The sequence below is a fragment of the Ailuropoda melanoleuca genome, chromosome 3 (genome assembly GCF_002007445.2).
Source record: "Ailuropoda melanoleuca isolate Jingjing chromosome 3, ASM200744v2, whole genome shotgun sequence".
Lineage (NCBI taxonomy): Eukaryota > Metazoa > Chordata > Mammalia > Carnivora > Ursidae > Ailuropoda > Ailuropoda melanoleuca.
In genome coordinates, this window is record NC_048220.1 from 52,399,546 (window position 1) to 52,421,630 (window position 22,085).

Below are 22,085 nucleotides of genomic sequence, written 5' to 3' on the forward strand. Positions count from 1 at the left end.
GAGCGGGGAGCCCAATGTGGGGCTCAATCCCAGAGCCCTGGGATCACGACCTGAGCCGAAGGCAGACACTTAACTGACTGAGCCACCCAGGCACCCCTGTGCTATTCATCTTTCATTCAGTCTTTTCTCTTTGCTGTTCAGATTGGATAATTTGTATTGATCTATCTGTAAGTTCACTGACTGTTTCCTTTATCTCCATTCTAATATCGAACCAATATAGCTACTTTTTCACTTTGGTTATTCTTTCATTTTTAAAATTTTCATTTGGTTCTTCTTTTTATCTTCTGTTCTTTGCTGAGACTTTCTACCTTTATATTTGTTTCAAGTGTTAACCCTTATTGAACTGTATTTGTGATAGTTGCTTTAAAGCCTTTGTTAGATAATTCTAGCATCTTTGTCATCTAGATGTTTGCATCTTTCGATTATCTTTTCCCATGCAAGTTGTCACTTCCCTGGTTCTTATGTCTAGAATTTTGGATTGTATTATCAGACTTTGTATCTTGATTAAATCTTATGGTGAATCTTGATATTTTTGCTTCAGCACAGAATCAACCCAATTGGGTTCAGGCTACAAATTCCTATTCATCTTCAGCAAGTTGTGGTTTCCATGTGAGTTCCATGTCCAAAGACTTTACAATGCTCTTTGCATAGTCTGGTGTGGATGCCACCCAGTGGCCAGTCTGTCACCTGGGAGGGGCTCTGTCTCATAAATTACTTGCCAAAGTCCATGGTATGCTCTTTAGCATGAGATCCATGTGTGTGCAACGTGGAGGTGACCCCAAGAGTACATAAACAGCTTTATGGTTTTGCTTTTCCAAGCTCTTCCTTCTTTGCAACGCTTATTTTTTTTTTTTTTTTTTTTTTTTTTTTTTTTTTTTTTTTTTAAGCTCTCTAGGGCTCCCCTTCTTGGTCCTCTGGACTGAGCTCTGGACCTTTCTTTACCTCACTCTGCTGCACATTTGCCATAACTGTGGCCACATTCGGAGTCAAGTGATGGGAGGGTGGAGGGAGAAAAAAGAGCAATCATAACACCCTCTCTAGACACAGCTTCTCTGATTCGAGAGAAACGTTTTCTTCCTTTAGAGTTTTAGTCTCCTGTGGATTCCTGCTGCTGCTTTCGCAGGATCGCTTGAAGGCTGGGACATGAGAAAATGGAGGAAGATTTTTTTAAAATGGGAAGTCTCTCCCCCACCTTCCTGCAAGTGTTAGGAAACCCCTTTCCCATTCTTTGAGCCAGAACTAGAGCGTCTTCTGGAGCTTATTTTGAGAGCACTAATGGTTTTCAGACTGCGCTGAATACAGGCCAATGGATACCAGTGAGGAGAAAATGATCAACTCATCACTAGTTTGATGATACTTTGATTTCTGGTTGTCTTCTCCAATCCACCTGCTAGTATTTACTTTTCAAGGTTCGCAAGTAACTGCTGCATGCGTTCTGTCCAGGTTCTATAATTGCATTAGGTGAGAGAGAGGAAATGCAGTGTGCTTACTCCCTCTTACCCAGAACCAGACCCTCCAGCTGTTTTCTGGGAGGCTTGTTGGTATGCGCCATGTGTGAGTTTGGTGTTGGATCAAGTTAAGGAAGGATTTGAACTGTAAGAAAGTGTTCTGTTGCTGTTTGTAGTGACAGTGAGCAAGGCAGTGGGTTCTTGCGGGTGTTTTTTCCAGAGGCATTTTAGCAGCTATAGTAGCTCTGTTTTTTAAATGATAACTTTGGAAACTTTAAAAGCAAAATCTGAAATGCAAGTTGGCCAGATGCTTGTGGTTTCTTCAGCAAATCAATGTAGCTTTCCCATTTCCCCAGAGAAATCATCAGATGGCTGATGTGAACTTGCTCTTTCCCATGAGAGAGGCACGGAAGGTGGTTGGGAGCTGCGACCTTGGTCAAGCTACTGAACATCCCCAACCCCCATTTCTTCATGGGTAAATGGATGATAATCATAGTGTTTCCATGACACAGTTGCTGTGTGATTCAATGAGGTAATGCAGGTAATGTTCTTCATATGCTGCTTACTAAATATTAGCAATTACTCTTACTAGGATTGTTTTGTGACATAAGTAAATGATCATGCCTATTTACTGCCTCCAATTACTTCTAATCTTTTTTAAAAGTGGCATCTAACTACTCTCCTCCTCTCAATATTTCAGTTCATATTGAACATCCATTAATGTTCTTCCTTGAGTTTCAAGAGCAATATGCTTTGAACTATATTTCTGCTAAGGAAAGTATTTGAATAGGTATTTGATGTTATCATTTATCCCAAAGATACAGACGTAGTGAAGAGAAGGGCCATATGCACCCCAATGTTCATAGCAGCATTGTCCCACAATAGCTAAATCGTGGAAGGAGCCGAGATGCCCTTCAACAGATGACTGGATTAAGAAGTTGTGGTCCGTATACACAATGGAATATTACTCAGCTATCAAAAAGAACAAATTCTCAACATTTGCTGCAACATGGACGGCACTGGAGGAGATAATGCTAAGTGAAATAAGTCAAGCAGAGAAAGACAATTATATGATTTCTCTCATCTATGGAACATAAGAACTAGGAAGATCGGTAGGGGAAGAAAGGGATGAAGAAAGGAGGGTAATCAGAAGGGGGAATGAAACATGAGAGACTATGGACTCTGAGAAACAAACTGAGGGCCTCAGAGGGGAGGGGGGTGGGAGAATGGGATAGACTGGTGATGGGTAGTAAGGAGGGCATGTATTGCATGGTGCACTGGGTGTTATACGCAACTAGTGAATCATCGAACTTTACATCGGAAACCAGGGATGTACTATATGGTGACTAACATAATATAATAAAAAACATTAAAAAAAAAGAATGAATGTTATCATGAGTTACCATCAGTACTTACTGAAGATAAGCAGTGGCGTGTAGGTGGTGGAGTTATGGTAAGCCTCTCACCCAGTCTTCTGGATGTTTCACCCAAGAGCTGCCCCTCCAAAGGTGGCATACTAGTGAGCGCCCTGGACAAAGACTTCTTTCTTTTCAAGGGCTGTTCTTTCCTCTGTTGACTGCAATTCTTTTTTTTTTTAATAGCTTATTTTATTATTTTTTAAAGATTTTATTTATTTGTCAGAGAGCATGAGAGAGAGAGATAGAGTGGCAGGCAGAAGGAGAGACAGTCTCCCCACTGAGCAGGGAGCCTGATACAGGACTCGATCCCAGGACCGGGGGATCACCACTCTGAGCTGAAGGCAGACGCTTCACCGACTGAGCCACCCAGGCATCCCTGTTAATTGCAATTCTTGTTTGCAGCTGTCTTACTCTTCTCTTTTTCATCCTTCATTTTTATATTTAAAAAATCAGTATGTATTTACTGAAATGAATAACAGTTTGATCACTTCCTAGGAAGTTTTGTAAGCATATGTATCAAAATGTTGTCTGGTTGTAATTATATATTATTCAAAAGTCTTCTTAAATATTTTATTCCTCCGTATTTGGAAATCTGTATTTGAAAGGCAAAATATTTTTATTTTGTAAAAATGCAAATGAGGAAACTCTTGAAGGTAAGAATTCTATATTTCTCTTTATTCCTTTTTATATGCTTATTGGTCTTTTGCATTAAATGGGCACTAAATAATTGTTTGCTTAGTTAATTGAAATTCAGATGCTTTTGAATAATTTAAATGTGGGCATGACATTTTATAGTGCATACTTTACTGGAAATTTTTAATAACTTGCCCCCTGTGCTGCGAAGATGTTGGTATAGGATTATTTGACCAGTGAAAAGGCAGAAGTATGCTCTGTTATACTGTGGGCTAAGCTTATTTATACATGAGTAAAATCCAGTCTACAAGTCCTCCTGTGAGCCCCAAGTTTTAATTAAAACTTAAATTGCGGGGCGCCTGGGTGGCACAGCGGTTAAGCGTCTGCCTTCGGCTCAGGGCGTGATCCCGGCGTTACGGGATCGAGCCCCACATCAGGCTCCTCCGCTGTGAGCCTGCTTCTTCCTCTCCCACTCCCCCTGCTTGTGTTCCCTGTCTCGCTGGCTATCTCTATCTCTGTCAAATAAATAAATAAAATCTTTAAAAAAAATAAATAAAACTTAAATTGCCCTTCTGAAAAACTCTCAGTTGAATGACTAAAACAAAATGCAAAAAAAAAAAAAAAAAGCTTCATTTTAACTTCTGTGCTGTCACTGGAGAGCTTGTGAAATGGAAGAATCACAGGAAAAGTACTGGTGAAGGAAACAAAACCACTTAAATTTGGATGGACTTGGATAGACTGATGTCCAAGTGCTGCATTTTGTTCTCTAGCTCGAGGACCCCCCCCTACAAGACATTGTGTTCCCAGGGGATGATGGACCAGTAGCAGCGATAAATAAACAGGCTTTAAAAGCCACCCAAGTAGAAGAGCATTCTGGAGAGACGAGCCTGGGTTATTGCAGGAGTGAGAGTTCTGAACAGGAACATGCTTAACCTCCCCCGAGACCTTCACAAAAGATCTGAAGCTGGAGGAGCCTGTGTGTGTTACAAAGACAGGTGGAAAGTTTCTAAGTCACACAGGCATAAGAGATGGGGCTATTTTCATTGATAGTGGGAATTTTAATTTCAGAAAGATAGGATGTTACTTCCCACACTAAAGTTATCCAGTGAAGGAGAGAAAACACTGGCGCAGACCCTCTAATTACAGAGAGAATTAGAGAAAGGAGAGATGACCAGGTATCATCAGCAAAGGTGCCTAAGGAGAAGTTAACAGATATGACCTAAACGTATTTCATCTACATCCCCGTGTTATAAAGTGTGTTACAAGGATTACTAGTTGTGGAGGCTAGTAGATGAAAACAAACCAAATAGTGGGGGGTCCAGGGCTGTCTGGAATTAAGCCACGTGTAAACCCTTGAAATAAGCTAGATCCACTTCTAATCCGGCAAAATAATAAAGTGTGGTTTGGAAGTCCAGTTTATCGTGGTTAGACTTTACTAGTGAGACTTTAGGAAAGACAGCAGCCCCTTCCGTTTTAAGTTTTCTATTAAAATATCAGTCAAATCAAAACCAGAGCATCTCCATCAAAAAGCTTTGTAACCTTTCAATGACTTTGTATGCAAAGCATGAGATTCTTCTGGGAGGCGGGTGGGTAACGTCCTCCCCCTCCTCTTCCTCCTCTTCGTCAACACTACCACCAACTACTCCTTGAGTATCCGAGTCGCTGATCATTAAGAAGACAAGGCCTGTCCTTAGGGAGGTCGGAGCTCAGACAACGGAGTGAGGTGGTCCTCCTTGGGCCTCCTATGCCTGCCTCATCTCCCCTTCTCTTTGGTCTTCATCCCATGGGGGAGGCTGTGTGTGCTTCCGTCCTGTACGCGTTATCTGCTCTCGTCTTCAAGGCAGCCCCGGGACGTGGTATATTATAGAAAAGGAAACGGAGGCTTCGGGTTACCTAATATTCATTCTGACTAAATCTGTGTTTTTACCACCGTGTAGTTTATATCCCTCCTTCTCTCTCCCACCACCTTTTTGGTTTCCTCCTCAACTGGTCATAATATAAAAACAGGAGCGTGTTCTAGGTTATTTGGTGGCTTAATCACGCGGCATGCTTGATCTGCAGATCGACCTTGTTGATCCACACATAACTCGTGCCTCTCAGGGGCCCAGGGCAGTCAGGTTGTTCGTGGGGACGCCCCCCCGCCCCCCGCGCTCCGAGGCCAGGGCTGGGGAAACAAGGGCAGAGTCACCCTTAGTTGCATCTACGCTGCGGGGAGGTGCGGGCTTTGGCCATTACGAATCTGACTCGCCGCCTGTTTTTGTACGGCTTATAGCTTAAGAAAGACTTCTCCGTTTTTTAAATAGTGGGGGGAAAAAAGTGGAAGAAGAACATTTTTTGTGACAGGTGAAAATTATATGGAATTTGAATCGCAGTGAACATAACTAATGTTTTATTGAAACAGAGCCGCGCTCATTCATTTCCGCATTGTCTACGGCTGACTTGACGCCGCAGTGGCTGAGTGGCGTAGTTGTGACAGAGACCAGGTGGCCCGCAAAGCCAAAAATGCTGACTCTCTGGGCCTTTACAGGAACATGTAGGCAGCCCGCGCTCTTCCGCCAGAGGCTGGGGAACCGTGAGCTCCTTCGGACGGTTCGGAGCTTCCCTGAGGAGAGGGGGGCAGCGAGCAGGTTGATGTACTTCCCAGTAAGAGCTTCTCAGGCTCTGGGTTTGGTTTCCACTCTGCTAACTACCACCTGTGTGACCTTGGGCAACTTACTGAACCTGTCTGTGCCTTCATTTCTGTATCCCCCTCATAGGTTGTTTGAAGGATTATAGAACAAGTGAACAGTGCTTTATATATAAATATAATGCCCAGAAAAGATAGTTAGTGTTCATCCTTGTGTCGTGGACAATTTTCTCTAGGCCAGGTACTACAGAGCCCTAGTAGCCCCCAAAACTTGGCCTCTGGGTAACATCCCACCCTCAGAATTATGAGACCTGTGGCTTCCTGAGACCCTCCATCCCCAGCATAGGGACACACAGGCATACATTTCCCTTCCTTCTCCTGGGCCATCAGCTCCCTACCCCGGACTCTTTGCAAGGCTCCTGCCTCTACTCCAGGGCTCCGCGCAGGAGCCATGACGCCAGCACTGCCCTGGTGCCTGGGCCCTCAGGATCCCAAACTCGGGCTGTGTCGTTCTCACGTGGGCCTCCCTGCGTGTTGTGTCACTATGACGGCATTCCCAACGGCCATACAGGGCCACAGCCATGGCTCTTAGTCCACTAGGGAGGTAGAGCCATGCTCTGTGGGGAACTCGTGTGTCCTGGGTGAGACCGTCTCATGTATTCATCAGTACCTCTGTCTCTCTCTTTTTTTAAGGTTTTATATATTTGTTTGAGAAAGAGGGAGAGAAAGAGCACGAACTGGGGGAGGGTTAGAGGGAGAGGGAGAAGCTGGCTTCCTGCGCAGCAGGGAACCTGATGCGGGGCTCGATTCCAGGACCCTGGGATCATGACCTGAGCCGAAGGCAGATGCTTCGCCAACTAAGCCCCCCAGGCGCCCCTCATCAGTATCTCTTTAATGCAGCATGTCCCACGTGCCAGGCCTCTGCTAGGGGTTCTGCTAGCATCATTAATCCTTACGAAATCCCTGCAGAGTTGTCCTATACATCTGGGGGAGTCCCTTTCCTGAATCTAGGGTAAAATGTGTCCCTGTTCCTCCTTGGGGGCCAGCATTCTGGAGAGATTTTGTTTCTCTCAAGAAAGGCGGAAGTTATATCCTGAGTCTGACCATTATAGGTCCTTTCTGCCCCTCTCCCAAAATATGCTGTCCAGGGACCCATGCAGGAAATCTGAGGTTCCAAGTAGGCAAACAGAGAAAAATCCAAAGCCTGTTACTCACATGGTGCTGTTTGAGTTAACAGCATGTCTGGACCATGCCTGCCCTTCCCCGTAGCATATCTGAGAAAACAGAGGTGCAGAGAGGTGAAGCGATGTCCCAGAGTCACACCCAGTCCCTAGCTGGGCTTCCAAACCCAGCTCTGACTCTGAAACTGAGCACAAGGACGGAAAGTTGAGGGGTAATCAGCGTTAACTAGACGGCCAGCCCTGCCAGAGGGCAGAGATTGTTGCCTGTGTCATTCACTGTTGGATCCCCACGGCCCAGAACAGTACCTGGCTTGTGGTCAATTCCCAGAAAACATTGGTTAAGTCAATGAGTATTGTTTAGCCAAGGTGCAGAGGCACCAGGAGCCTCCTTTCTTACAGGGAGCAAGGAGGGAGCACAACTGGCCAGTGAGTGGTGTGCTTCATATCTTCAAGGAGTAAATCAAAACCCCAAATTAAAGTAGCTTGTTTCATGAGCTTCGATCAATTCCTCATCCACAACATGACCGTTGGCCTTGGGTGACAAAAACGTCCTCCCCCCAGTGTCCATCACCCCTACAGGAAAAGATTCCATGTGCATCTACTGTAATGAAGTAAAGGTGTGAAGGCCACACAGACAGCATGGTAGGTGCACTTGCAGAAGCTCAGGGATCTGTGGGGAAAGGATCTCTAGTTATGCCGGAAAACCTCTGAAAACTGACACATCAAACGTGGTGCTAGGCACTGAATTATGTGCCCCTCCCCCAGATTCATATGTTGAAACCCTACCCCCCACCGTGACTTGAAGATGGAGCTTTTATGGAGATGATTGAGGTTAAATGTGGTCCTAAAAATGGAGCCTTGATCAGGTAGGATTAGTGTCCATATCAGTGAGACATCAGAGAGCTCATGCTTCTCTTTGCCCTGCGAGGACACAATGAGAAGGCAGCAAGCCAGGAAGAGGAGTCTCACCAGAAACCAAATGTACCAGCACTTGGATCTTGGACTTTCCAGCCTCTAGAACTGCAAGAAAAATTTCTGTGTTTTGAGCCCTCAGTCTGTGGTTTTTGTTACACAGCCTGCACTGACTAATGCACTTGGCTTCCCAGTGTTCATTTGTCAATATACCTAGGACCTGGCTGCTAAGACTATTACATCTTCAACAGCACAAGCGGAATTTTCCAAATGGTGCCCCTAGTAGTTAATAAATTCTATCCAAATAAGTAGCATGTAGAATGGCCCATATTTTCATCACAGGGAAAACTGCATTTAATTCTTTTCTGTTTACCAAAGATAACACCATAAACACTTCACTTACTCATCACAGCTGTGCCGTGTTACTGTGAGATGTAAGGAAATCTGTGCTCTGAGAAGTTGAGACGCTGAAAGGGCACACAGCTTGTAAGTGGCAAAGTCGAGCACTAGCCTGGCCTCTGACTCTTAGACGGGGTTGTCCTGGCTCTAGGCCATAGTGCACATCCTCTGATGGCCGCGTCTACCAAGTGGCAAAAAAGACTTTAAAGTAAAGTGCTGTAACTCCAGGAGAAAGCAGGAAAATTTAGAACTAAAGTTTCGTCTTTGTCCTTAATTTACCTGACAGCATTTTCTGAAGTAATGGATGTCTCAGAAATGTGTGGGATGCAACATGCCGCATTTGCAGCAATTACTATGCAGAGTAAGGAGAATTGGGGGAGGCCCGAGCAGCATCCAGACTTCTCAACAGTCGAGGCTGTCTGCTCTTGGTCACCTGAAGCACGCCACTGGAGAGGCACTTGGTTATCCACTGGTGAGAACGAAAGGAATTACGTTTTTAGGGCAAGTTTTCCAGCACGTAAGAAGTCATGTGGCTAAAGCGTCTGCAGGCTTGGATTTGATTCTTTGGAGAACAGGAAGGCTTGTGAAAACAAAAACAGCAATTACAGGTTGGTGCAGGCCTCGTATAAGAAGAAGTGTGCAGAGGTTCCTTCTGGTGGTCAGGCTTCGTGCATACCTCCCCGTTACACAATTATGACATTACTGCCGTTCTCAGTTACCTCGGTTTCAAAAAGAACAGCATAAGCACAAACAACACAAGAAGACTAATGTCTAGGGGACAGGCGTGCACCTGTGGACATGCTGGCCAACTGGAAGGAGGAATGAGAAACTCACGGTCATTGCACGTCTCCTTTTCATCAGGCTCTGAGCTAGGCTCCTTAGGTGGGAAATGAACCAACTTTTACAAAGGAACAAATAGAGTGGTTGAACACCTTGCTGAAGATTTTTCTCTTTGAAAGTTGGGAGTAAAGACGAGGTCGTATGATTCAAAAATCCTTGCTCACTGTTGATGGAGCCCTTGCCTTTCTCTGTCTTTGGTGATTCAGGGGCCGGGTGAGGCCCTCCTGCCCCTGAGCTGTGTGAAGATGGGGGACCTGGGTCACACTTCCCCTGCGTCCTGTGCTTCTGTGTGAAGTGTCCATCTTTGTAAAGAGCAAGTCCTCTGGAGGTGTTGGATTCCTTCCCGTCTTCATCAGCGTGGCTCTCCCTGGGTGGAGGCAGAGGCTGCTTTCCCACGTGACAATAACTTCTGCACTTGCCTGCCCAGTGATAGCCCCCTCTCCAACCCAACAGTGGGGTGGGGTCTGGGGAGGGCTCAGCCTCTTCGTAGCTTTGGATGATTCATAATCATCTTGTACTGACTTCTCAGCCTGGGTCGCTGGTGGGCTTGGGCTTCGCGGACAACTCCAGAGAACAAGACATGTTTCCGGGGCCACTGAGTTCTCTCTTTGCAGGTGCAGGGAGAGGATAGGAAAGGCTACAGGCGCTGTAGCGTGATTCTGCGAGTGCATTTTGGCTGAACATCACGCGGTGCATTTCCTTCTCGGTCAAGTTATGAAAGTACGTAATACAGGTACTCTTGATTAAATAGCCATCTTTAGTAGCATCATTCAGCCACATTGTGTGTTCTTACAGACAGTTCGATAACTAGGGAAGCTTTTTGGGAGCAATAGCTAAGAGCGTGGACTTTGGAGTCAGACTGCCCAGGTTCATAGCCCCTCTCTGCCATTTGTTTGTCCTGTAGCCTTGGGCAAGTTTCCCTAACTTATTTGTGCCTTGGTTTCTTCATTTATAAAATGGGAGTAGTAGCAGTACCCACCTTACAGGGTTGTTAGGAGTAGTCAGCAATTTAATATATGAAAAGTTCCTAGGCACAGGCCCTTACCCACAATGAGCTGTATGGAGGATTAGGTAGGATGGTAATGGCCATGGTGATGATCACATAGGAGGAGACTGAGAACATTGGTTGTAGCACTTCCAGGCCTTCCGGGCATCAGCTTTGATCTATATAACTTGCAAGCTAATGTGGGCCAACGAGACTTATTAGCTGGGCAGCATCCCACATTAATGTAGTTCATTCATTTGTCAGCTGTTGGGTACTTACTATGTGCCAGGCACTCTGGTATCAAGTTTACAAAATGAATGAAGTGCACGTGATTCTGGTCTTGTGGAATTGCACAATAAGTGGTCGAGGTTAATTATCCAGTATCAGGATATTTTAACTAATTAACTTAATTTACCAAGGCAATCACAAAACATACAATATCATCAAAGTTTGCATTGTCTTTTAGATTTTACCGAACATTTCACAGCCCCTCAGATAGCTGTCCTGTGGGACACCAAGTGGGGTGAAAAAGGAGTTAGGAAAGGCAGGCAGCCCTGCACAAGAGGAGTGCTTAGGAATTTAGATGTTATCCTAATAGCAGTAGGGTTAAACAGGGGAGAGAGGTGAAATCTGGAGTTTAGAATAGCTTTAAAGCCCCTATTAATTCTAAAGCTTTATGATTCCATTACCAACTTTCGTTTATTCTATTTATATTTTAATGTAATCACTGATATATTTGGGTTTAAATCTACCACTTTTTTTGGTTTTCTGTTTGTTCCATCTGTTTTGTTTCCCTCCTTTCTTGCCTTCTTTTAGATGGATTGCATTTTGGGTTTTTTGTTTTGTTTTTTTTTTTTTTAGTCGTTTGATTCCCCCTCCCAGTAATGTGTTTCTCATCTTTTCTTGGTTACCAGAGAAAATAGAGTTTGCACCTCTAACTTACCAAAGTGTAAAAGTGAGTCAGCAGCGCTCCTGCCTCCAGTAACACAGAAGGCTTATCTCCGCTTGGCTGACACGCTATTGTCCTACGTGTTGTTTCCCTGGACATGTTAAGCCTCTTGAGATCTTACTGCATTCTGCAGTCAGTGTTACTGAGGTCCAGCCACCTGTGTCCCTTTTTGTTTGTTACTTCTTACATTCCTTCCACCTGGGACAATTTTTCTTCCGCCTGAAGAGCACCCCTATCTCTTTTGGTTTGGGTCCTTACTGGCAAACTCTATTTTTGTTTAAAAATATCCTTATTGCACTATCACTCTTGAAACATATTTTCACTGCATATGGAATTCTGGTTTGGCGGTTATCTTCTTTCAGCACCCTGAAGATATCACTCCACTGTCTTCCTGGCTTCCCCTCTTGCTGCCGAGAAGTGTCTATTCTGAGGGTGATTCATTTGAAGGTCATCTGTATTTTTTCTTCTGGCTGCTCTTAAGATTTTTTTTTTTTTGTCTTTAGTTTTCTACAGTGTCACTGCGATGTGTGTAGGTGTGGATCTCTTCTTATTTAGATTGCTTGGGAATTGTTAGTCCTTCTAAGTCCGTGTACTGATGTCTTCTAGTGGTTCTAAAATGGCCTCAACTTTGACCGCTTCACGTGTTGCTTCTCCCTCATCTTCTGACCCCTGTCCTTGAACTCCAAGTAAATACACGTTGGACTTTCTCTGCCACGTGTCTCTTGTTCCTTCTTCCATCGTCTTGTCTTTCTGTGATATATTCTGGATAGTTTCTCTGACATTTTTTACTTTAGTAATTCTCTGTTCATTTGTAGCTTATCTGCTGTTAAATCTTTCTACTGATTTATTAATTTTGATAACTTTTTTCCATAGTTCTAGAATTTTTGTTTGGTTCTTTTTTAGGTCTACCAAATCACTTTTTAAAATATAATTTTCAATTCTCTTCTGAAAATTTCAGGCTTTGCTTTCAATATCTTTGATGTAAGTATAGTTGCGTTACTGTCTGTATCTAATAATTTGAAAACGTGAAGGCTGTCTCTATTTCTCTTATTTGTATGGGTTCTCATTTATATTGTTACACGTGCCAGGTTATCATCCTTCAGAGCCTTTCTTCTGCTTCCACTAAGGGTCGGTGGTTGTGGTGCTGACTGGCTTAATCTGAGCTCAAGGCTTCAGATTCCCTGGATCACCTAGTTGGTGCAAAGCAGGCTTCGAGTCTGCCCAAGGGCAGGTTTGCTTCAGCTCACTCTTTTCCCCTTTGGGGCTGGTTATTCACTACATTCTCCACCTTTGGGGCCCTAGCCTTGGCCTTAATTTTCTTTTCCCCTTGAATCTTTTAAAATAAGAAGCTCAGTTTCACAATTTTGTTTTACATTAGGAAATACTCCTTGATAGTACACTTACCCAACTGGGTTCTGATCTTCTAGAGTTTGGCCCAGTAATTCCTCACTATATTGATACTTCTTTGAGGCCTTTGAGAGGATGTTTTATAATATCTTATTTGGTATTTTTCATTGTCCTTATTGGGAATTGGTCCTCATTTCCTAGTTTCCCATTACTAGGGTTGCAATTCCCTATTCTGATTTGGATGCAGCAAGATTGGTGGCCCTGTTAATTGGTGTTTGTTTGAGGAAGATACTTTTGTATCTGCCCATTTCCTTTCCTAGGAATGAGTAGAAAGGCGTTGATACTCTGGAAGGGGATAGCCATAACTATTTCATCCTCCCTCCTGCAAGAGGTAGCCTTTGAGGTGTGAGAAGTTTTTTTTGGTGATTGATAGCTGGTGCTTTGGTAAAAAAAGCATTCCAGATCAACATTTTCATTAATTTTTCTGTTACCATCTTCAAAGCATTAGAGTTTGAGTAGATAATTCCTATTTCAACCTTTCCATTTTCCAATTTACCAGTTTAGTCTTTTATGACTTCACATCCTATCCTACAGCATTATATTTTTGGAGAGCAAATACCATTTATGTGATAGAACTGACTTTTTCCTTATAAATGCAACTCAGTAAAAAGGCAGTAAGAACATTAATCAGTGTACAAGGAACAGGAGGGAACACACTTGTTTTAGGGAGACATGAAGCACTCTTGTGAGGGCAGCTTGTGTTTTCATATATGAATATATTGGCTCAAAGCAATTATGAAGAAAACAATGTTCCAAGTATGTTGTGATGTTAGTATGGATAGGTATACATTTTAAAGGATAAATCATTGCAGTAATGAGGTAATGCTTGAAAAATATGTTCTTTACCTGGAGACACCTAATTTTTAATGCAAGTGAGGTTGCAGAGAAAAATAGTTGACTGTGATAACTCCCATTTCATGTTATTAATGTGTATTTTTGTAGCAGTTTTCCCCCTTTACATCCTTAGATTCCAAATTCCCATCATTGAAGGATTGGCCCCCAAAGGACTGGTAAAAGGCTCTCAAAATTTTAACATTTTCATTCTGCTTCTTAGAGAAGCTTTCCAAGTATGAGAGAGAAAGAAATTGAAGATTGCCCCACATATATATTCATTCTATTCATTTGACATTTCGTTGGCATGAGGACAACTTACTCTGAATATAGTTATCTTTCAGCATTCTTCATTTGTCATCATTTTCTAAAGGCAGCCTAGAAGGCTGGAGCACAAGTTTTGGAGTAAAAGCTTAGGATACAAGTATCCCTGCTTTTCGAAAGTTTGCATTAGGCCACTTCCCTTTTATGAAAGACCAGCATTAGTCCCTGTCTTCCATAAACAAAAGAAATCCAAAGAGGATTTTCATTTTTATGAAAAGAAGGTGAAAGACAAAAACAGCATTCAGTGTTTGTTCCGAAGCCAGCCCTTATAGAGACAGCGCGCACCTCCAGCCGTGGGGTGGGGTGGGGGTTGGGGGGGCAATCTCCTTCCCCGGAAACTACACTCAGCATCTGAGCATCAGGCCACCATGGCCTTGAACTGTGTCTGTGAACATCTGTGTTGTATTGTGATTTATTTTGTGCATCTGTTAGCAAGATGTGTCCTAAGGTATCAGAAAAGCCTAAGAGAGGTTATTTTGGGGGTCTGGAGATGCTCAAAAAAATTTCTCATATAAATTAATGATAATTGCTTCTTCACTTTTGCCATTTTGGCTTCTAAAGGTTTCAGAGACATGCTCTACTTTTAGATATTGGGGGAAACCTGTAACCTGAAGTTTCCTTGTACAGCTCTGAGGTGAAACTTGAAACTGACCTTTACAGAAGGGCAACCTTAGGGGGCATCATTGGTCACAAATGCATTATATGAAAAGATGGTATTTTTCTCTCATTTAAATTGATATATACATAACTCGTAAATGGATAGATTTAATGTGATTGTTGAGTGGACTGTCAGGAAGTTTGAGTGTTTGGTATTTTATGTGTTTTTGTTAATATCGATGTGATCTTTATGATTATATCTTGACTTGGAAAATTTTATAATATACCTTTCGGATCCATTTCTCATCCATTGTGGGTCGCAGTTCCAAAAGAATTCTGTTGCTTAGCAACCAGACTACATACACTGGGACTCCTTGAAAGAACTTTGTGTGTTAACTCTTCAGAAATTGAGAGATACCTTGGACATTGTGAATCTCTTAATTTTAAAGTAGATATGAATTGTTCTCAGAAAACAGCCACATGAAAAACAGTCTCAAATGTAGAAAAGCTCTCAGAACTATTTGAATAAATGCTTTTCAATTTAGAAAATTTAGTCACTAAAGAAAAAAATGGAAATAATTGCTCTGAAGAATGATAGGTTGGTGCTATCTTTCAAGATCCCCATCTCTCATGGTTTTTTTCACTGCTTCTTTTCTGCAGGCAGTGTATTTTTATACCAAACCCCCAACACCAGGTGTGTAATGACGCACGCACTTAGTTTCCTTTTGCCTTTCTCAGAACGGGACTGATCTTCCAGTCTTTGTTTTTTGTTTTGTTTTGTTTTGTTTTTCTTTTCTTTTCTATCAAGTTGCTACTTCTGAAATACAGTTGAATAATGGTTGGAACATTCATTGTAACTTGAAAGGAATCATAATCAGAATTAATTTTCTTTTTATCACTGTTAGTTCTTCAAGGTTGATTGATTTCTTTCACATCTGCCATTTTCTGTTCATCTTGAAATATCTTCTGCTTTCCTGGCTGGACAAGCAATGACTGGTTGACTTTGCCAACAGAAGTGAGAGCCCACTAGCTTTCTTAGTTTATGTGTGCCTTCCTCTCTCTGTTCAGGGAAGTGCTTCTTTCATCAATGGTGCCTTTTGGGGAGAGAGGGAGGGTTGATGTGTCTTCTGTTTTTGTGGCTCTGTTTTCTTTCCAAAGGACCCTGAATTTCTATAATGGACTTCTTCTTTTTCCCCCTTAACCATCAAGCTTTGGGAGGATGTGACCTCCCAAGTTACCATCCTCCCTCTGGAAATGGTGCCCACACAAGACTGCCATCTTTGGTCCTGTGAACTTTTCGGCCCCCCCTTTTGTTTCCCCTGCACCTAAGTCTCAGGTTTCTTTCCGGTATTTCCACACTCAGGGTAGAAAGCTCTTTCTGGAGGTGATCTTCATCTGTTCTGCTGCCACCTCTCTTCTCTGGCCAGGTTTCTGCTGATTTCAGATGTTTGTTTCCTCCCTGTGGATAAATTGAAGTTTCTAGTGTGCTCCATCTCCTGGGTATGCCATAGGCAGGGCTGGCCTCATGGGCATGCCATCATGCATTTCCATAGGGCCCTACTCTCAGAAGGGGTTGAATGCTCTGTAGTCACTGTCTTGAAATTCTTAATAATTTCATCTTTGGATTAAGGTTTGGTTAATGAAGTTTGATGGCATGCTGTACATGAATCAGGGCCTTGAATCCCCCACTCATGCATGGTTCTGCCTCCTTCTTTCATTCTACCTCTTTCTTATCTTTCTACCTTTCCTGGATCAGTTCAGCCACCTGCTCCTGCCACTGGTCTGTGACCATTGCCCCTCTCTGGCTGGGGCTGCCCAATTGTATGGGCAGGTGGAGGCCTGTGCTCTGTCCAGTCCTCCAGACCCACCAGGGGAGCAGGATCAGAAGAGGTTGGGATCAGGGCAAAGCGGAGGCTGTCCTCGTCCCCGTTTGTCAGTGTCACGGTACATTCAGTGGGTAACTCAGCGGGGGCCTCGAGTCTACCACGGATCCAAGTGCAGAGTGTTTCCTAGCACAGAGACAGAATTCCTGGCAGCTTGCCAGTCTGGGGCTGTTGGCAGTGATAGGCCCCTGGGAAGGGGAGATTGGTATCTGTGCCCTGGCTGGGGCCCCTCATTTTCATTTTGTTGTGGGCCCTGCCTATTATTCTTTTGAGCCTTGGCTCTAGATATGAGTTATGGGTGGTTTCATTTGCTTTCCCGGTTGATCTCTATGGTTTTGGGAGAGATTCAACTGTCATTTAGTCAACTGTCATTATCTCATGGGAAACCAGAAGTTCATGATTTCTTTTAACTTACTTTATTGAAATTTTTTCAAGTTACAGAACAAGTTAATACTTTTTGCAACAAAACAAGCAATATAAATGTGTACAAAGTAAAAGTCAACATTCTGTTTCCCCTGCTCCCAAAGTAACCAGTGTTCACATTGAGTGTATATATGTGATCGTCTCAGCCTTCTATTCACGATCATATCACACACACACACACACACACACACACACACACACAGTCGTGCCAGTGGCAGAAATGCTTATGTCTTGACATCCTGAAAGTCCCTCTGTTTCAGTACATATGGATCCAACTCATTCTGTTTAATAACATGGAATACTCTATATTCATAGTGTAGATTTGTCATAATTCATTTGCTGGTCTCGTCATGATGAATGTTTAAGTTGTTTTTTTGGTGAGATAAACAAGGCAGCTAATAAGCAAATAAGCCTATTACTTTTATCTTTATAGTTTGTGCTCTTATAGTTCATGCAGATGAATTCTCCAAAGTGGAAGTTGTAGATTCAGGGTGTCTTACTTTCCAAAAAGATTGGAGGGATTCACACTCCCACCCGCAGTGTATGAATGCCTAGTTCCCTACACTGTTGCCAGCACTGAAGTTATCAGTCTTGTATGTTCTTGTTAATATGAACAGTGAAAAATGATGTCTGGTCTTGATTTATATTTTCCTAATTATTGTGAGGTCAAGTATCTTATCATGTATTTATTAGCCATGTGCATTTCCTTTTCTGTGAATTTTCTCTTCATCCCCTGTAGATTTTTTCTGTTGGAATACTTGCCTTTTTCTTATCAGTTTTGAAAGAGTTTTGTTTATTAGGGAAATTAGCTTCCTATTTCATCTGTGTGGCAGGATTTTTCCTTAGTTACCATTTGTCATTTGACTTGATATCTTTGCCATATAGTTATTAAAATTAAATGTCTGTTGTTTCCTTTCTGGTTTTGTATTTCCTGACTTACTTAAGAAATTATCTCTGATGCTGAGGTTGTAACGTAGTGTCCTAAGTTTCTTACAATTAAAAAGTATTTTGAATCCATTTGAACTCTATATATTTTATCTCATATAACTTTTGTTTCCTTTCAGATAGCTAATTATTGTAGCCGGTATAACTTATGAAACAATTCCTTCATTTCCATTTTCATCACTTATTATGTTTCAATATATATTTGGATCTATTTTTAGATTCTCTATTCTGTTCTGCTAATAAATTTGTGTATTCCCATGAAAACATCATGTTTTAAATATAATGACTTTATCATATCATATTTGGTGAAGAACATCTCCTTTCACTGTTCTTTATTTTACAAAATTTTCTTGTTGATTCTAATGTACTCTTTCACATGAACTTTAAAATAATTTCTTCCATTTACTCTAAAAATTCTCTTGGGATTTGGATCAGAATTTTATATATTAATTAAAGTTTCAATTTCAATAAAATTTCAATATTAATTGTAAAATATGTATTTTTAAAATATTTATCTGTTTCCTTTCTGGTTTTTATAGCTGTTGTTGCTTTCGTGTATGGAATTGGTTTTCTATTTCAGGTTAATGTTAGTAGACAGGAAGATTGCTAGTTTTTATATGTTTATCTTGTGTTATCACCTTGTTAAAAATTGTTCCTCCATTTTGTAGCTTTCAATGTGGATGTTGGTGAAAAATCTAATACTAATTTTCTCTCTTTTCTAGGTACCTTTTTCTTTCTTAATGTGAATTAATAAAATTTTCTCTTTATTTTGGTAGTTCAAATATTTCAGCAGGGTATGTCTGTTTAAGCCTGAAGGTTTAAGGCTTTCTTAGTTTTCTAAGTTTTCTTGTGTTAGTTCTTCAGCTATGTTTTCATCTGGACCTTTTTTTTCTCTAGAGTTACCGATTTTGCATTTTAAATATTCCGGATCTAGTTCTTTTCTTTTTTGTCTTCTGTGTTGTGATAGATTTTTTATTTGACCTTCTAGGCCAGGGATCTACAAACTTGGGATTGCTTGCCAAACCCATCCTGCTGCCTGTTTTTATAAATAAAGTTTTATTGGAACACAGCCAAGCACATTTATGTGTGTATGGTCTATGGTCGCATACATACTACAGTGGCAAAGTTGGGCAATTTCAACAGAGAACATATGGCCACAAAGTCAAAAATATTTACTAACTTGATCTTTACAGAAAAGTTGCCAAGTCCTATTCTGTTTTGCTCTTGGGAGTGAATATTCTCCTTCAGTTAGGTTATGGAATTAAAAAATTTTTCCCAAATCTTTTTAGTTTCAGAAAATAATTTTTGTGTCCTAATTACATCGCTTTGAGGATTTGCATTTCCTTGTCCATTAATTTTTTAATCTTTTTTTTTCTTTCTTTGGTCTCTTATTGGTGAGACTCATCTAATTTCAATTTGTTTCTACCCCCCGCCCGGACTAAGTCCCTTTTCGGGGTTGCAGACTTTCTTTGCCTGCTTGTAGGTTGGATGCCCTCAGCACCAATGCATTGAGGCTGTGGACGCTGTCAATGTAGGGTCACAGTTGGAGGGGATAGAAGACCAGGCCGTCCTTGCTGGGGGTGAGAAGGAGAAGGAGAAGGAACTGTACCTGTTCCAGTGATGATTGAGGAAGGCCTTAATTCTCCAAACCTGACATGCAATGGGGGGTAGGGGGGTGATCCAGCCTTTTCCGGCCTGTAAGGATTAAGAATGTTTTAGTTCTTCAGGTCCAGAGGGATTGTGAGTCCTCTACCCATAGGGCCTTTCACGGTAAACTGGGAGATGTAGCACCTTTTCCCAGAATACACATGTGTATGCACATCCACGCATATGTAGATGCACGTATTCCGTCTTCTTGGCTTTCTTGGGACGTCAAGTATTAGCCCCAGGTGCTGTATGTCACAGATTATAGAACTAGGACCTATTCTAGCCTCTTAAGCCTCAGCTGCCCCACGCTTTCTAGGCCTCAGCAAAAGGCTTTTTCTTGTTTTCCCCATTTTAGAGTCACTGAGTGAGTTCAGACATAGGAAGTTGGGAGACCTCCTGTTGATCTAACTTAGGTATTTACTTTGTTCTTTTGCCCGTCTGACTATGCTGGGAAGGAATAGGTGATATGGGTGCTTATAGTGTAGATCAGCTCGGGACCTGCATGTGTTCGGTTAGGAGGTGAGTGGTACTTGGAGGTGTTCTGTATTTCCACCCACAAGTGAAGGACTACACTCATGTATGTCATGCATATATATGTGTGTATGTACATAGACACTTGTATACCCCTTCACAGACACACATCACAGGCCCAATGTTGATCGTAAAGTAAATATTAGAGTGCAAGTACTGCATATGGTCACACCAACAGAGCCCAAACATGAAGGAGAAATAAACTCCAAAGAGACCAATGTTCAAGGACCTTGTTTGATAACCTTTATCCCGTCTTCTAGAAGTTGCATGAGGATACCTTCTGGCTAATAGATGTTTATCATTGCTGTGCTTTACACAGAAAATGCTAGTTCAGCTGATTACTTGAATTTGTTCAGTTTTGGGGGGTTTCTCTTTGTAACAAGGACTTACAGATTTAGAATGTGATCTGTATTTGTTATTAATCACTATTTAAGGATTTAGTTCAGACAAGGTGTAATTTAAATTTGTGAGTGTCCTTTATCTCTGTAGAAATGGTTATTTACAATTATTTGCAATTTATCATCATTTAATTATTATTTACAGTAATCAATTTATTTTTACATCTTCAGGATAGTTTTTGCCCTAGAGGATTGTGAACTGGCAATAATACATGAAAGCCATGATAGGGTCATATTTTTATGTACCACAAAAGAAGTGTAACCCTTGTGGGAGCTGTTCTACTGCATTGTTTGGTCTATTTATCATGTCGTGACTACATTTAAATGCGTGGGCAATTTTATTATAAATTCAACATTTACTACATTATTATTCTTATTGTAATCTCATTTGATTCAATTTCATTTTTAAAATTCTATAGTGGTTTCTGTGAGTCTGGCATAGAGATGATTTTTCTCTTTTACTCTTTTTAACCATACAGTAAATATGCTCTTTTAGTCTTCGGCAACGAGAAGGATTTTTTTTTCCCTCTTTGTGTTGAGGATAAGGTCAGATTATAGAGAAAGCACACCACATTACAATTTTCTTCAAACAAAGAGAAACTAAATAAATAGCTTCTAGGATGTATCCTGAGCTCTCTACTGATTTATTCTATTCTATACCTTCCCTTCCATCTCTGTGTTCAGACATCGGTTTCACTGGTGTTCACAATGGTGAAAATGAGGTACTGCAAGCTTATTTCCAGTACACTAAACTTGTAGGGCCTGAGACCCAACTATTACATTTTAGAAGAAAAATATCAAACCAGAAAAAAGTAGAAGCATGTAGTTTTCTGAACAACCTCATTCGATTAGAAATTCAGTAAACAGGAATATTCCATGTTTTGAGTATTTTGTTTAATTGGTATTTTGCTTAACTCTGTTATCAGTTTATTCAGCAACAAGTTACTGAACTTCACGTAGATTTGAGGCATTTTTCCAGGTGCCAGGATAACAAAGTGAACTGAATCATAGTGAACATAGAATATACCGAGTTAAATCAACCACCAAAAAAAAAAAAAGAAAAAGAAAAAGAAAAAGAAAAGTTATACCTAATAAAACAACATAGAAAATAAAATTCACTAAATATTTTAAAAATACTTGGTAAGTCCAAAAGAAAGCAGAAAAAAGTGGGAAAATGGCAAGTGAGGACAGAGGAGACAAGTGGAAAAGAGTGAGAAGATAGATCTAAACCTTACCATATCAATAATTATATCAAATGCAAGTGTTTTAAACACCTCAAAAGGCAGAGATTATGAGATTGGATTCAAGAAAAGAATATGGAAAACTGTATGCTGATAACAAATCACCCACCTTAAATACAAAGACACAAACAGGTTAGAAGTCAAATGATAGAAAAGACATTTCATGCTAACACTAATCAAAAGAAAGCTGAAGTGACTATAGTTATAGCAAACAAAGTAAATTTTGGAACTGAGAATATTAACAGCGATAAATATTATGATTTTATAATAAAAAAGGGGTCAATGAATCAAGAGGAAAAAATACTAAAATACAATAATAGGGCTTCAAAATATATTGGAAGAAATACTGATAGAACTTAAAGGAGAAATAGATGAATCTACATTTATAGTCAGAGGTTTAGCACCTTTTTCTCAATAAGGGCTTGGGGAAGAATGTTCCAGGCATAGGAAAAGGTGTGTGCAATCAT

At 41.3% G+C, this 22,085-nt stretch overlaps 1 protein-coding gene across 2 annotated transcripts in view; it reads left to right on the plus strand.

Annotated features, from left to right (window-relative positions):
* Positions 1 to 22,085, plus strand: part of PDE8B (phosphodiesterase 8B) — a 252,611-nt gene that overhangs the window by 57,260 nt on the left and 173,266 nt on the right. Inside the window, exon 1 of one of the 2 annotated variants that reach the window (XM_034656402.1) lies at positions 10,159 to 10,177. The exons of the other annotated variant lie outside the window; for it this stretch is intronic. Within the exon in view, the coding sequence (XP_034512293.1) occupies positions 10,172 to 10,177 (6 nt within the window). The 5' untranslated portion in view covers positions 10,159 to 10,171. Of the gene's footprint in view, positions 1 to 10,158; positions 10,178 to 22,085 lie in introns of those variants that run through there. 2 annotated transcript variants of the gene reach the window in all.